The sequence below is a fragment of the Eleutherodactylus coqui genome, chromosome 5, assembly GCF_035609145.1.
Source record: "Eleutherodactylus coqui strain aEleCoq1 chromosome 5, aEleCoq1.hap1, whole genome shotgun sequence".
In the NCBI taxonomy this organism is placed as follows: Eukaryota; Metazoa; Chordata; class Amphibia; order Anura; family Eleutherodactylidae; genus Eleutherodactylus; species Eleutherodactylus coqui.
In genome coordinates, this window is record NC_089841.1 from 143,862,614 (window position 1) to 143,879,125 (window position 16,512).

General features: G+C 41.3%; 1 protein-coding gene across 2 annotated transcripts in view; it reads right to left on the reverse strand.

The window, feature by feature from the left end:
* Window positions 1-16,512, reverse strand: part of SBNO1 (strawberry notch homolog 1) — a 43,660-nt gene that overhangs the window by 12,534 nt on the left and 14,614 nt on the right. For both annotated transcript variants that reach the window (XM_066603341.1, XM_066603339.1), the window contains 20 exons: window positions 15,692-15,779; window positions 15,276-15,436; window positions 14,708-14,841; window positions 13,924-14,014; window positions 13,652-13,813; window positions 12,466-12,601; window positions 12,227-12,332; window positions 11,627-11,780; window positions 8,923-9,105; window positions 8,742-8,839; window positions 8,013-8,164; window positions 7,703-7,906; window positions 6,836-7,006; window positions 6,559-6,752; window positions 6,113-6,244; window positions 5,358-5,493; window positions 5,166-5,278; window positions 4,130-4,201; window positions 2,607-2,706; window positions 1,289-1,363 (listed from right to left, as the gene is read on the reverse strand). In XM_066603341.1, coding sequence (XP_066459438.1) covers window positions 1,289-1,363; window positions 2,607-2,706; window positions 4,130-4,201; window positions 5,166-5,278; window positions 5,358-5,493; window positions 6,113-6,244; window positions 6,559-6,752; window positions 6,836-7,006; window positions 7,703-7,906; window positions 8,013-8,164; window positions 8,742-8,839; window positions 8,923-9,105; window positions 11,627-11,780; window positions 12,227-12,332; window positions 12,466-12,601; window positions 13,652-13,813; window positions 13,924-14,014; window positions 14,708-14,841; window positions 15,276-15,436; window positions 15,692-15,779 — 2,662 coding nt within the window. The remainder of the gene's footprint in view (window positions 1-1,288; window positions 1,364-2,606; window positions 2,707-4,129; window positions 4,202-5,165; window positions 5,279-5,357; window positions 5,494-6,112; window positions 6,245-6,558; window positions 6,753-6,835; window positions 7,007-7,702; window positions 7,907-8,012; window positions 8,165-8,741; window positions 8,840-8,922; window positions 9,106-11,626; window positions 11,781-12,226; window positions 12,333-12,465; window positions 12,602-13,651; window positions 13,814-13,923; window positions 14,015-14,707; window positions 14,842-15,275; window positions 15,437-15,691; window positions 15,780-16,512) is intronic.

A 16,512-nucleotide genomic window follows, 5' to 3' on the forward strand; every position in this document is an offset into this window, starting at 1 on the left:
CACACCACCTACTCAAGTTTAAGATGCGAGTCTAGTCTAAGGCTCAATGCCCACTGACTGCTTATCGCTGCAGAATTCGCAGTCAGACACCCGCCGCAACGTCCATGCATAGATATGCCATGTTGAACAATTCTCCCCTGCCCACAAGCAGAAATAAACTGATTTTCCGCTCGCGGGAGAGAATTGCAGAATGCTCTAATTTGTACGCAAACCCCCCCCCCCCCCCCCCAAAAAAAAACAAACAAAAAAAAAAAAACACGTTCGCACGGACAGCTTCCATTGCAGTCAATGGAAGCCATCCGCCCGATACTTCTGCTGTACTCACAGTGGAAGTATCACAGGAAAAATCACGTCACCACCGCTGTGTCATGCGCTGCACATGCGTGCTGGCCAAGATGCTCACGGCAGATCCAGAGAGGAGAGTAGAGAGTGAGGGCGTCGGGTCTATTTCCACTGTGAGATTTCACAGTCAAAATCTGACCCCAGCCGTGGGCCTGAGCCCTTAGCATATACCATAAGTGTTGACCCCGTACAGCTAGAACAAAGGGGTCGTTGACCCACTCCAAACAGAGTGCTGTGCAGAGAACCAACTCCACGCCAAATAAAGTGGCACTAAGCAGGGATAATGCAACCAGGCAGTTCCAAAGAGATGACATAATTAGCTGTAAAGTAAAGCTGCTCTCACACAGGTGCCTGTAAAAATGCAGCGTTTGACAAAAAAAAAAACCAAAAAAAACGCTGTCTGTTTTTGAAAACGCACCCCATCATTGCAATGGGTGATGTGCTTTGCAATAGGTGATGTGCTTTTAAAAACAAATGCAATATAAAAAAAATTGCTACATTTATTGATAATACATGTATGGGACCGTCTAGGACCCCAACTGTCAGCCTACGAGTTTGCAAGATCTAGAGGCTCAGTTACAGCAAATGTGGACCGCTATCCCAAAAGGATACCATACAGAACCTGTATGCCTCCATGCTTGCCTGCATCACATCTTATATGCAAACTAAATAGAGTATAACAGGGTACTAGAGCCTCCCTTCAAGGGGGTCAGTTTTCCACAATAAATTATCCTTTTGCCCTGATCTTGTAATCACTTGCTTATAACAATGTTACAATCACAAAATCAAGTTTCATTCAATTCTAGATGCTTGATTTTTTTCTTTTTACAATAATATATAATTTCAAGCAAACATGATATAAAGTAAAGTAATGTCTTTACAGGGTTAAAATTAGCTAGAATACAACTCTTCAATGCAAAATTATGATGAAAGTCAACAATCATACCTTTATCAAGAGTCAAAATTCCAGATCGGTCTTCAACATTTATAAGTCCAACTCCAATCAACCCTTGACGGACATCTAGATGTGTGCAAATACAAAGTATGACATTAGTTTGGGTCTTCGTGAATACTTTCTACCGGGTCCAGCTGCTTGTAAGTTATCATTTTCTTCTTCTTTCATTGACAGCCATATGAGGATTAGTCTTTTACATGAGTTGTATAGTATTTTAGAACTACCATATATTATACAACATACTGAGAAACTTCTAAAATAGTAAACAGTGAAATGGAAAAATGTGATTGCACCACTGTCCATGGTAAAAATTACTTGCTAACTTTATTCTGTGGGTCAAGATTAGGTGGACACAGAACTAAAGTTACATTTTACCACTTTAAAAACTAGCCACAATCAAAGCTCTACCAGCCATACAGCCCGAGATGTAGCTATTTGAAGTGGAAGTTGGATAGACCTGCAGCCCTCACTACCAACTATTTCTATAGGCTATATCTAAGACCATATTTCAGATAGAGGTTTGATAGTTCTGTTTTAAAGAAAAGAAATTTGGTTTTAAAACCTCAAATCAATGCTTTATCAGCAATACAGTTTGAGATACAGCAAGATAAGGTTGCTACAGCAAGTTGTGACTTCTAGGCACAAATGTATGTTAATGCATGGTTTTAAATTACCTTTTTTTTTTAGCATGGTGCAACAAAAGACTTGGACGTTTTGGCTAATGGCTCCATTCACCTAACACGTATGGCATGCTGCAGCTTTACACTGTGGGGACATCATAGATACCTATATGCTAGTGACAGGTTCCCTTTAATATAGGCTCGATTCCATGGCAGACTATACTAGGCCCATGGCTGCCATGACCACTATTAACACCCTGCGATTGCTAGGGCATATACAGCACTGTTTACATAGATCAGTTTGGTGACAGAATATTTGATACTGCATACAAGATGCAACAACCCAACATACCTGCATTTGCTAGTCTAACACCTGCAAATGGTTAAATAAAAATCACTTTTGATCTGCCCATTTACATTACGGAAATGGGCAACTAAATTGGAACTGTGAAATAGGGGGAAGATGGGGGTGGCACAGCTACCTCATTCTTGGGATTGGTAGGGGTTCCCAGTGGTCAGACCAGTGTATGGGGGGAGGGGAGTATTGAAAAACGTCCCATTGCAGGAATACCCTTTGTTAATTGCACACTGTGCAAAAATAATTTTTACCCCCTTTAATTACTACATCTTTGGTGCAACTTCAGTGCCGAAACAAAAATCTAGTTCGCAATATTAGAAATTAATCTCACCTTTAAAGAATTCACCAGGATAATCAGGTGGAGGAGAAACCAAAGGAGCGTCCAGACTCACAATGGACTTCATAACAATTTCCAAAGCATTCCTACCATACTGCGATAACAAAATAAAAAAGGATACTTTAAGGCAAAATCAGAGTTTATACTTAGGAAATTGAATAGTTAATGAAACATTCACAGGATGTATGAAAAAACCCAAAGCTGGAAAAATCTTTAGTGGTTTTCAATGGAAATCTGCACGCCTAGGTTTCAATCACATGAGCGTATATCGGCCCCGTTCTCACAGGCACCCGATATACGCTACCCATCTGATGCATTGGTTTCCAATGCCTCAGTTCAGATGGCCATTGTTGCGGTGCGTAAAAATGGCCGACCGGAAGAGATAGCTCATCAGGTGCGCATTCCAGTTGGCCGTTTTTACGCTGGCCCGAAAACATAGTTCTGGAACTATCTTCCGGCCAGAATACGGTGGCTGGTCACATAGGCTCCTATGGGAGTTGCCGATAAAGGGAGGCGAGAGGGAGTTTAGCAGAGACACTGCTAGACCCCTCTGGCTGTTTGCAAAGAGAGGGCGGGAGATTAGCAACACTAGCTCCCACCTCGCCCCCTCCCATTGCAGACAGCCGGCAAGGGGTGGAGAGTGGGAGGGAGTTTAGCAGAGAAACTCTTTACCTTTGCCCAACGGTATTCCAGGTGCAGCGTATACGTGCAACACTCGGCTGTCTGAATGGGCGCATCAACGGGATTGCATCTCAGCTGCTGCAGGTCGGCACAATGATTAAAGCAACCCTCTGGACACTATTAGTATGCATTGGCAGTTAGACACTACATGCTGCTCTGATCTGGCCAGCACTGCTTATGTGAGCAGCACTAGTATTCAAAGTGTCTTAGACTAATAATGCATACTAATGCAGTGTATATGAGGTAGTCAGAAGGGAGAGAGAGGGGGGTGGGGGTGGGAACTTTGATTCTCCAGGCTGGAAAGGTCACTTTAGGATGCATTTACATGATAACCGTTTCCCCCTCGCACCCCCCCCCCAAAAAAGAAGACACCATCATTAGAATTTGACAGATAACCTTCAGACACAGCCAATGATTGAACAATAATTCATTCACTTATTCATTTTATGCAGGCATGAAAATCATTGAAGGCTCGTTCACCAATTGGTTGGTTTGAATACCGATCGATCAGTTAGTCAATCTGATTCACTGGTACAATGACTGAACAATTTGCGAACAAATTATCTGCCTGTATAAAATGCTACAAGAGCGAACTGTGACCGTTCAATCATGCAAACGATGTTCTGTGTAAAAGCATCCCAAGCCTCATTCAACGGAGATAATCCCAAAGCAGAACCTAGTTTTTTTTCCTGCAACAAAGATTTCAAATCTGCACCACAATACCATGATGCGAATTTACATTCAAATGAATAGGATGTGAATTTGCAGTAAATTCCACTGTATGAACAGGACCTTAAGGTAGAAAGGTAGCAACATTGAACAATTACAATCATTACCTTATTATCAAAGTTAAAGCGACTCAGATCCCTGGATTCTGTTGCTCTCCTATCGCCATGTGTCAAAGCCCCCTAAAAAGAAAAACGTTAATCATTTCACAGGGGGTTGAGAATTTTAATTTCCTAAGTAAAGTTGGCATTCTGTGATAAACACTAAATTACCTTTCTTATAAATACTTAAAGGGACACTTATCACCTTTGAGTTCCATACAAGTACAATGGGCTCAAACATGCAAAAAAAAAAAAAAAAAAGGGGGGGGGGGGGTGGGGGGGGGGGAAGTCTGAGGAGCATTGCTTCACACTAACCAGGGCACCCTGTTCTAGTGCTGCAGCCCCACGCACCGGCAGCTTGACATTTTGCGCGCATATCTTCAGTTCATCTTCATGGGATGTGCACACAGAGTGAAGCTATTGGCACAGGCCGACTTCATGAGGGCACAAGTTCGAGCAGCACACTCAGGGAGGGTGAAACAAGTCCCCGGACTTCATTCTTCAACTTTCAGCCCCCTAACAGTTTATGGGGCTCAAAAGCTGATGACAGTGTCTCTTTAAAGGGAATCTGTCAGCATGTTCTCCAAACTGACGGTGTAAAGCAAAAGCCACTGATAGGACCGCCGGCTGGACCTCTAAGCCCAAGATGAGCAAAGATTTCAATGCATAAAAAGTTATACTGAATAATTTTCCTACAAAACTATACGGGCGATTTCATACACAGCATTTTTTGGAAAACAAACCTGCAGTTTTTGATGTACTTTTTTGAGCCAAAGCCAGAAGCAGATTGAAGAAGAATGAGAACTATAAAGAACTTGTACTTCTTCCTGCTGGTTCCACTTTTGGCTTTGCCTCAAAACACTGCGGTTTCAAAGAAAAAAAAAAAAAAAAAGCCGAATGTGGAGCCACACTATCAAACCTAGTCAGCTTATCGTACGCTATAACTTGCTGCCTGCAGAATTAACTTCATTTTCAATAGGACGGCTTTCCTTTAATACAGGCCAGAATGTAGCACGGTGTAGCAATTATTAACTTGCAAACTTACCAAACTTTCTAATCTCTTAGCAACAATTGAAGCAAATCTTTGTTCTCCAGCTAATTCTGAGATGAGGAAGACATATTCTGGAGCAGTAACTTGATTAGATCTGTGCGTCCTACCTACAAGGAAGACAGTTTAAAGTTCAAAACCAGCACTGAAAATTGCAGTTTCTATCAGCCATTAGCAATTCAAGCTCACCAAACTGCTGAATAGCTCGATCCGCACTCCAGGGCAATTCCAATGTCATGTGTACTCTTCTCCGCTGATTCTTAGCTCTGCGGTCAGCTTGTAAAGAAATTCCTGAACTGGCAGCTTCTGAGATGATTGCTATATTCTAAAAGACAGAGGTAATAATATCAACTACATTACACTTTTAAAAGGGTACCACCAACTCAAAAATGTAGGCATAGCTACAGGATTTGTGTTATAAATGCAGATCTGGAATTTGGCTTGTCCATTCACTTCTAATGGAGTTACAAGTAGTTTTATCTCCATGAAAGTTAAGCTATAAGGGTGTTCCGTATTGGCCCTTTAAGGCTAAAATGGTAATACTCATGTCTGCGATGCGTCCACACCACCGGGGATAACGGAAACAGCCGAAGCAGCAGTCTTATGCAGTTTATGCAACCCCCCCCGGAAGTAATGGAAATGCACAAGACTGCCATCTTAACCATTTTGATACTCTCTAGCAGAACAGTCAGATCACAGATGAGGGTATTATCACCTCAGCCATTAAGGCCTGAAAAAGAGAACACCCCTGTAATGCAAAAACTGCACACGTGAACGGAGAGCTCTCTATTCTGTCCACCTGCAAATGGTGGCATCATCACCAATAGGGAAGGGGGTGCATCCCAGAGCTGGCATTTACATTTATGACATATCTAATGAATAGGCCAATATGCCAGTTGGGAATACCCCTTTAAGCGTTGAACTTGTCAAAAATGTATACTCACTTTTTCACCATCCATAAACCTCTGTTTCTCAGTGATATTAAGGATTTCTACAGGTACATCAAGTTCTGATCGAGACTCATACGATATGCTTCCATCATCATTACTGACCACTCTACCTTTCCGACCAGTCATCTTTAATAGAAGTGGAAAAGTTTAAATACAAACCCACAGGAGAGACACTGCTGCATTCATTAATTTTCATATGATGATTAAATCAAACAAGATCCCTTTCAATGGTACTATGGCCAAAAAAAAAAAAAAAACAGAACTAATGCCAACATCAATGGGTGTGGATTGGGAGTGGTGTCATTAATAGAAATATTTTCCTAAAAATCTGTAGGGAAACCTAACAGAACAGAGTGTTACTGTGAGACATAACACCCATCTATCCACCCCTCCAAAAAAGCATGCAATTAAAATAAAACCTGGTATTTGCAATCATTTACCTCTGCCACATTATCCGGTCCTCCAAGCTCATCAATAAGCTCATCTAATGTATTTGGAGGCAAAGCTTCTGCCAAGTGATCTAGTTTATCCAGAAGCTCTTTCTTCATCTGTTGAGCCCTTTCCACAGCATCCTGACTGGTTATGCAGCTGTTACTGGCATTGGTATTACTGGAAACAGGGTTACTAGAAATAACTAAAAAGAAGAAGTAAATATTATTTTCTTGCACTGGTTTATCTACAACAACTATTGTTGTGTATAAAAGTCCTACTAATCACCTGGAAGGCTGGGAGCAGTGCTTGCAGGAACAGACTTAACAGATGAAAAGCTAGGCCGTTTAGACCCAAGCCCTGATGCTAATAAGGCACTTTGAATGGAGTCTGGATCAATGCTTTTCTTTTTCTTTTTAGCTTTACTCTTCTTGTGTTCCTTTCTAATTAGCCAAGGATCTACAAAAATAAAAAGCAGAAAAATGCAGGTTTAAGGGCTCATTCACATAACTGCGATTTTGGCACGTATTAAGGCCATGTGACACACGGTGAATGAAGTCAATGAAAGTAAATTGACTCCTTGATCCGTTCACATTAGCGTGCAAACACTATCGATACACACGAGAAATGCCATGCAGCATGCTCTATTTCTCTGCATACCACGCCGCGTGAGCACGATACATTTATATAGGCGGCATATGCAAACCTGTTCATACGAATACATTGTGTATGGGCGGCATTTTCATATGCAACCACGCTATGAAACAGAACAGAGAATGGAAGTGGAAGGGAAAAAAAACAACCAAAAAACCACTGCGTGAGATATGCAGTCGTGCGCAGTGCACTCGCTGCCATGTGCAATTTCTGCTGGCTCACAAAGACTTGGAAAATGCTGCAGGACTCTTGCAGTGTTTTACAGATACGATTGGGTGAATGAGCCCTTACTCCTGCAGAGCACATTGGCACGTTACATTCTAATGCCTACTAAGTGACAAAAATTGGAGAAAAGTCAGGGATTTCTTAAAAAAAAAAATTAGAAAAATTATGAACTTTTATGTGCACATGTATTTTCCATGTTATCCACCATTTCAAATGGTATACTACACAATATTTTAGTTTGGGAAGGGTGCATTTCTACTGTTAAAAAGCCATTACCATCTTCATCATCGCCGCTTGATTCATCCCTAAACGGATTAAAGTCATCTTCATCATCTCCAGAACTCACGGACTTAAAGCTTTCACTTTCGCTCTCAGCCTCTTTATCAGAAGAGTCAGAGCCACTGTCCATCTCATCTGAACTGCTGCCACCAAGTCCACCTGTTTTACGAGGTTTCTTGGATTCCCTTAACAGTTCTTCACCTAGAAGGAGTCAATGAATTAGGAATGCATGAAAGGATTGGAGCATTAAACATTAACAAATGTTGCTTTTTTCAAAACCTAGAAGTACAGAAAGAGGTTCACTTACCTTTCCTTTTCTTTGTTTTGCTGTCCTTGCTGGGGCTCTCTCTAGGAGAGTTGTTATTGCTTTGTGCCGTTAAATCTATTCCAAGGAGGCTAAATAGTTTCTTACGATCTGGAGCAGGAAAATGCTTCTCAATCAGTGACTGCAGCACTCCCCTAAAATGGAAAGTATAACATATCATCTGCATATTACCAGGACTCGGGCTGTTTTCACACAGCATAGCACAGTTTTATCTGTAGACACACAGGAAGACTTGTATTTTAGAATTTTCTGTATTTTGCTGAATTACATCTTCAATTACAGCCTTCCTACATATACTGCACTATTTGATCAAGGATGAAAGGTTTACTGCCCGATAGCAAAAATTTAGGTATACACTGAAAGTTCTGTACAACTAGAAAGTATTTAGCATTCCATTAAAAAAAATTAAAGATTCCTTTGGTACAGCAGAATTTGAAACTCTGGATTTTATCATGAAAACTCCGCATGTAAATGGGATTTGAAGATGTAAAAGCATTAAAACAGGAAAAAAAAGTGCCATTTCTACACAAATTATTGCCTTATACATAGCTGCCATAAGGTGTCAAATAGCAGAAGTGTCTAACATGCATATATAGTTACTCCAAATGCACCATTTTATGCATTTTACTCAACTTGCTTTACCTTTGTATCCTATGATCGTATGCGTAAATCTAAAGTGTATATAAAAACGGACTTCGTCTAAAATCTTACTTTGCAGTAGAAACGAAATCATTCAGTTCTCCACCTCCTTCCTCTAAAGCTTCCAGAGTTCGTGCCTCACCAGTGGACTGAAGACCAATCACTACACACTGGAACACAGAAAGCAGTAAGTTACTAAAATTGCATTAAATTACTTTTGACATCAGCAAGACACACACGAGAAACAGCTTACCTTTCCATTTTTTATTTCTTCCCTTGCCAGCTGTACTACTCTTCTGACTTTGGATGCTATGCAAAGGTATTTGAAGAACCTTTGGTGAGCAGACCAGAACTGACCCCACATAGACTTTTTCATCCTCTGTTCTGCGTCAATTAGGTCTGCAGCTTGTTGAAACCTCTCCCTGGCCAGCACCCACTTGAGAGAAGCGAGAATAAAATATTAGTTTGAAATATCTGTTAAACCACTAGACTCATTAGAAAATGCTGAGAGGGCTCACCGGTAGGTGGGTAAGCCATTTTAAATACTTTTAAATTCTATGGTCATTTCACTTCTCTCCTTTTCACTTACATGTATTGGTCTGAAAGTCATTTCTGCAGTACAGATTAAAATTTTGCACCATTTGGCTTCTGCAGTTCTCATATACACATCTATGTCTCAAGCAGAGATGGCCTTGCGGCTTGGCTTCCATTATTTGCGCTCCAACATTTTAACAAACTTAGGGCTTATTTAGACGACCGTATATTGGCTCGGTTTTCAAGCCCTTATGACCACAAAGAAAGAAAAAAGAAGGCTCCAAAATTCTTCAAGAAATGGAGGGAATTTATAGAAAAATGTCTTAGTCAAAGTGAAATTAGGGAATGTATGATCCAGTTTACTAATACAACCTGGTACTACAGTCAAAGTGATATAAATCAACTGGGAAGATTAAAAGTAATGTGATAGGTCGCGATGGGGAAGCAATGTAGGGGAGAACTGAGGCGGGATAGTTTTATTTTACTTTTCTTTACAGGATGTTAGAGGGTTTGTTTTAAGGGATGATTAATATCAGGAAATTTAAGGGGAGGGAGAGGGGAGAATTAAAGGTGGAAGAAAATATAGAAATGCTAGATGATAGGAGTGTGGTATAATTTACAGAACTGGTTAAAACGGGGAATTAAGATCGAATACTGTAATGCTCCTATAAAATAATGTATGGGATATAAATATCTCAGTATACATCATTTATAATATGCTTATGTTTGTAATTCATAAAAAATTTCAATAAAAAAAGTTTAAAAAAAAAAAAAAAAAAAAAAAAAAAAAGAAAGAAAAGAAAAACTTGGTGTTTATAAACTAGCTTTATAACCAAAACAGATTCAGGAGAAATTAGGGTCTTGAAGCCAAGCCCTTAGAGGATCTGACAGATCTGGAGTAAAAGGCAGTCTGCTGCTTGCTGTATGTATACAGCCAAGTAGAAGCTGCAGAAGCCAAAACAGTGCAATTTTTTTTCATTCCATGCTACTATAGAAAGCATTTTCAGCCCAAAATTCATAGGGGGGGAGGTGGTGGGAGAACAAACAAAAAAGCCCCTTCAAAAAGTGTCCATAGACTTCAGGGCTAATTCACATGGGCGCTATTGTGCAGTGTACTATGCAGTGAGCAGAACCCACTGTTTTCAATGGGTTCATTCACATGTGCATATTTTTTCCACGTGACGATTTTTGATTGTATGAAAAAATATGCATGTCCAATTTCGGTGCACATGACGCACTGAAATAGGCCATTGAAGTGAGTGAGCCAGCACGAATACGCAGGAACCTTGCGTATTCACTGCATATTAGGTACAGCAACACAATTGACCCGTCTGCATATTTTCTGCGCACGTAAATATGATGCTTATTTACATGCACACCCACCCACTGGAAGGGCTAAAATACACAGGGTGATGCGATTTTTAGTTGCAAAACTATGCTTAAGTGATGACCTTTGGCAAGCATGATTGGTATTCATAATGCAGATCCATCAGCTGAATGTGTTACTCCACATAACAGCACATTACAGACAGGTCTATACTCCAAAAAAAATAAAAATAATTTGTGTTATTTGACTATCGGCAGGGATCAAAGAATACAGCTGACTGTTATGAATCTGCTGTGTTGGTGAGACGCTCAGCCCCACCTTCCATTCATAGTGGTGATCCTTACATAGTGCATACATATACACAGGTGCCATTCACTCACCATGTAAAGAGGGTCTTTTGAATATAATGGGCTCAGTCATCTGCAGTAGTCATCGATTGCTCTATTAGCCAAAATACATTTTATCTATGCTCTAATAGGACTACGAAACTGCTTCTGTAATATGCTGCCCATTACATAGTGCAGCATACTCAGAAGACCAATCTACTTTTTAAGAGGGGGTTGTCCCTTTTCCAGACAATTTTATATTTTTGGTTGCACATGTGCTAAACCACCACAACAAAACAGCCCTGCAGTCCTCCCAATCTTTGTTGTGGAACGGCTACCACCAAATGACTCCAGTGGCCAAGTGCTGTTCTCCTGGCATATTTACTAACAGAAGCCGAGTTGATGTCAGGAGAGCAGCACATGCCAGCTACGGCCTCTGACTGGCTACAGCGATCAGGTGATAGCCATTCCACACCAACGAACAAAAGACTGCAGTGCTAGATCCGAGGACAGGCAGGCATAACCGGTTGTGTCATTTTAACACATGCCAACTAAGTAAAAAATTCATCCATCAACCGGACAGCAACTGAGTGGCTTGTGCAATATCAGTTTTGCTTTACAAAAACCCCCAAACCCCCCCCCCCCCCCCCCCCCCCAAAAAAAAACAAAACACAGTTTGGTTAGTACAAAAACATTATGTTGTCTACTGGGAACTTTGGATTCAAGCCTCAAAGACAAAAAACAAAAAAAAAAAACAAAAAAACACCCACCAGTTTAACAGACTTATTGTACATTTTGACATAATCCTGGGAAAGGGGAACTTCTTCAATTTTGAAGGCGACACCAGTGAAGCTCAGCTGTCTTGCAATGTACATGCCTCTAAGTTTCATATCCATTGCCACAATTTCCATAGCACCAACTCCCCTGAAATTAAAGGGAAAAACCAAATACATTTCATAAGTACCGAAGATAGGAGATCATGTCTTGCTGGTTGTGCAAGCTGCTGATTTTGCTATGCCATCTAGATATTTCTGTTGTGGCAGAAGCCTTTTAATGAATTGCTGTTAATTTAGAATAAAGCTGCTGGACAGCTCTCTTCTCCTACTTATAGAAAAGGAATCAAGAGAGAAGCTCAACACCCTCCCATCACCCACTCTCATGTCTGTCCGCTCTATTCTGGCATACGGTTAGTGGTTGACCTGATGGAACAAATCCTTCCACAAACAGTGCCTAGTTAACTTTTGATCAAATTACAATGGCCTAACACAAACTTAATATTTTACAGGGATTAAACCTGCCATGGACTGGACAGCACTGGATTAGCTATTGCAGTAAGAAATCCCACCATATTTTTTTAAAGAAATTCATACCTTCTTTCCACAGCCTGGATGAAGTCGTTAAATTCTCTAAAAGGAGTACCTTCACCCCAGATTCCCAAACGGCTCATATAAGCCATATTTCTTGGCTCGGAGGCACCTGAAAGGAAAGAGCCCCTTATGAAGTATGAAGGCAGCAACAGATTATATATAGCCTTTTACCAAGAGAAGGAAGGAGGAGGAGGGGGGGGGGGGGGAGGAGAAGAGAAAAAAACAAAACAAAATCTACATACCTGTGGCACTAGCATATATAACTCTGGCTTTAGGCAGCTTATTCTGAAGCTCCAGCACCGCTAAACCAGTTTTCGTTGGTTTGGAAGAACCAACTGGACACAGGTTTTTTGCCTTGTGACATTCATCAAATACAATCTGTAGTTTAAGCAATTAAGGAAACTAATGGAGAACTTTCAAGTTGTGCATTAAAAAAAAAACAAAACAAAGAAGTTAAACATGCATTTTAGCCTAAACATTTGTTTTGTTGTCGGAGCTTCGCAGGAACTCCATTGAATGCTTCATCGCCTGCTCCGATTTATATGTGAGAAGTTGACACCAGCTAGTATCATACGACAATGAAGCTCTTCTGTCTTTATCCTCCTCAAGGTATAAATATACCCTAGATTATGCAGCATTAGAAATATATGCCCCCCCACCTAATCATAAGAACTTATGGTTGGCTCTAGGTGCTAATGGTTTAACATATTAACGCCTTAAGGTGTGTTACTACTAAACACGTGATTCTTAAGTACCAAAACTCAAGAGGGAGAATAGGTTTATTCTGTGGTCATTGTTCTAATAGCTCCTCTCTGAATAGAGGTGGTCAGAACCCACTATCTCAGGACATTGCTAAGCCAAGGGTAGATATGTAGGAGTATGTGCCAGCATCTAATACATACCAGTGTATAACAAGTTAGCCATTTATATGCTAGCTATTCATGAAGAAAGATCTATCCTTCTATCTGAATCATATGGGGGGGGAGGGGAAACACACACACACACACACACACACACACACAAGGGCTCCTGTCCATAGGAGATATGTTACTGCGTTATCCGCGGCGATAATCCGGCCGAGGGTAACGCTTTCCATAGACACAACTATGTAAAGTGCAGTCTGACGTCCTAGATTATGCAGTATGCCGCAATTTGAATCCTGCGAGCGGAGAATCACTATGGTTCTCCGCTCGCAGGATTCAAATTGCGGCATGTTGCATATTGCCACGATTCTTCGTGGTGAGCTTATTTCTTCCCCCTGCCGGAATATCACTAGGGGGCATAAGAGTTTCATGCTTTTCTTTTGGAACGAATTATGAGTTTTCAATACAAGTTGCTCGCACACCACAAATAGGTTAAAAAACACACACACACACACACACACACACACACACACACACACACACCACAATTGTTTGAAAAGGATACAACGCCATCAAAAGCCTCTCCGCACCAATGAAGAAGCTGCTTTAAGCGAGTTTTGTATTTGCCCCCCGATTGACTTTCACCAATCAACGAAGAGTATGTAGCAAATATAACTCCTTTCTTTACACTGCCATTATGCTTGGATGAAATTTTCCCATACTTAAACTGTAAAAAGAAAAAAAAAAAATGAAGTGAATGAATTAAATTCAGGTGAAGGAATAAGATCCACAGAATAAATACAAACATTTATAAGACAAAATAACTGTTAAACGCACCTTGTTTAAAGAATGAACCTGAATACTTTTAGCTCCGATATCTCTCAAGTCTCTTTCAGCATCGTACTTCAAGTCATTGGAGACACTAAACCTGCAGAACAAAAACACAATACAGTTCCAGCTGCATTATATCATGGTAAAAAGAAGTTGGCCTCGTTCTTAAAAGTTCTCCCTATGCGCAAATGATGTTATACACCCCTCTCCCAGCTGCCCGCATGTCCAACAGTGTACATCTGTACTTGGCACTGCGTCGGTTTACAACCTTCAAAAGGACATTTGTGTTTGGGATGTCAGACAGACTGCTGCAACCAATTACTGACCTCAGTGCTCAAATGCTGAGGTTATGTAACTGGCGTCAGTGGACTAACATCCCATGCAATCTGATTGCAGCTTGTAAACACAGCATCAGAGGAGAGCAGACCAGAGGAAGTGGATAGAAGAGTATAGGATAATTTAACTTTTGCCTATGGAGGAGGAAAAAACATCTATGAGATTAGGAAGGGGAAGGGGGCGTGGGCACCCTCTTTTCCCTAACAGACTCTTCTCCCAGGAATGTATGAAGAATAAACAAAGGAAATCAATGGAAGATCTAACCATAAGCAAGTTGGAGACTAAAGTTTAGCACCTCAAAACCACATCATAGAAACCAAACACCGCAGGCCGTCAAGCACACCACCTTTTACCCTTTCTTGGCTGAGATCATCAAGTTGCTCTGAGCCTCACTGAACATTTCTATAAAATGTCTAATGACATTTTCAATGTTTTTGTAGCGTTTTATACTCACCACAATGATCTTTTTCGACTTAGCAAGTAATTTTCAAAAATTATTCCAGCAATTGTTCTTCCTTTCCCAACTCCTGCACCATCCCCGATTAAGAATCCAGCTCTCTCACCATTAGGAAGGAAGGTTTCATGTTGCTATAAAATAGGAAAAAACACATTTACACTTAAGAAAACAGGATTTTTTGTTACTTGCAAAATCCTTTTCTCGAATGTTTATTGGGGGACACAGCAAAGGCTTTTGTGAGGTCTGCAACCGACACACAGAAAGCATGCCCATTTTGGTTCCCGAGACCACATAAAACTAGTCAGGGTATAAAATGCCAGTGTCAAAACGAACAGTGGCATTTACAGGGTTAATAACCACAATCCGTGTTACCACTGGTCAAGGCTGTTGCCGGCGTGAGTCACCTGTAAGAAACAGCCGGCACCCGCATTGTATTGAGCGGCTCCCAATCCCCCTCCATACAAACCCGCGAACATGCTGGATGTAACCGTCCGGCCTGTGTGAAGGGGTTAATGGAACATTTATGTACAAGTTGGACCAGGAAAAGAAATAAAAACCCACAAACCTGTGCAGCATAAGTGACTGCTTCTAATTGGAGTGCAGACAACCAGCCATTATCAATCGTCTCCTCAGGAATCGAAGTCTGGAACCAAACATCTGGGGGAGTCACACTTGACAGGGAACTGGTTTCCACAACAGGATCCGGATGTCTCAGCCCAGCCTTAACTAGAGAAGAAATGGTTATATTATACCATTTTACCAATGGAAGGCTCAAGGTCAAATTGACCAGTGCATGGGCAGCCATAGTTGCTTACAACAAACATTCTAGTTTATGCGGGTTTAGTAACACTAGCCACTACAAACTATGTTTCAGCCTTCAACAGCTGAAGGAACAATCTAAATGTTCACTGAAGTGACCTTCAAGCAGTTAAGTAATTGTCAATGTAAGGGTTTGGAGTTAGACATTAAGATGTAACATACGTTTTATTGGCATATATTCAGCATAGGTCTCAGCATGTCCCATTTCATCTTCATCTTCTTCCTCTGGCTCATCCTCATCTTTTACTTTCTGAAATAAAGATTTTATATTAGGTCACTGCAATACTTTAAAGGCTATGGACACCTTTGGGGCAACAATTCTGGGATGACATTTTTGCAATAGGGTTTCATTAAATGGGTTGTCCAGTTGTAAACCCATTGATGGTCCACTGCATAGGACCTTCACCAATAAGATGTTCTCTCAGCTGGTTTGTTTGTACATTGAGATTTCTGTGGGAAGCAGGCAGCTTCGTTCCCACTGCTGTGGCCAGACTTGGTATTGCAGGCAATGAAATAAATGGGAGCTTTGCCTGCAATACCAAGCCTGCCCACAGCAGTGGGAATGGAGCTGTCTACTCCCTCCATATGATGCTCCATAGGAGGTTTGTCTGCAATGCAGTGTATCTGGACAGGAACAAGCATTAAACGGGTTGTCCCGCAAAAAGAAGTAAGGTTAAACACTTCTGTATGGCCATATAAATGCACTTTGTAATATACATTGTGCATTAAATATTGGCCATACAGAAGTTATATACTTGCCTACAGGGGTCCCCCCCCCCCGGGGTCCCCCCCCCCCCCCCCCCCGTGTTGGCGTCCCTGTCTCCCTGGCGCATGCGCAGACGACCTGTGCAGCGCGAGCACGCTGGAGCGGCCCCATTCAACGGGACAGAAGAGGCAGATTGCGCAAGCGCGTCTAATCAAGGAGAAGGATTTGGCCGGCGCCAGGGAGACGGGGATGCCAACGGGGGGGGACCCCTGTAGGC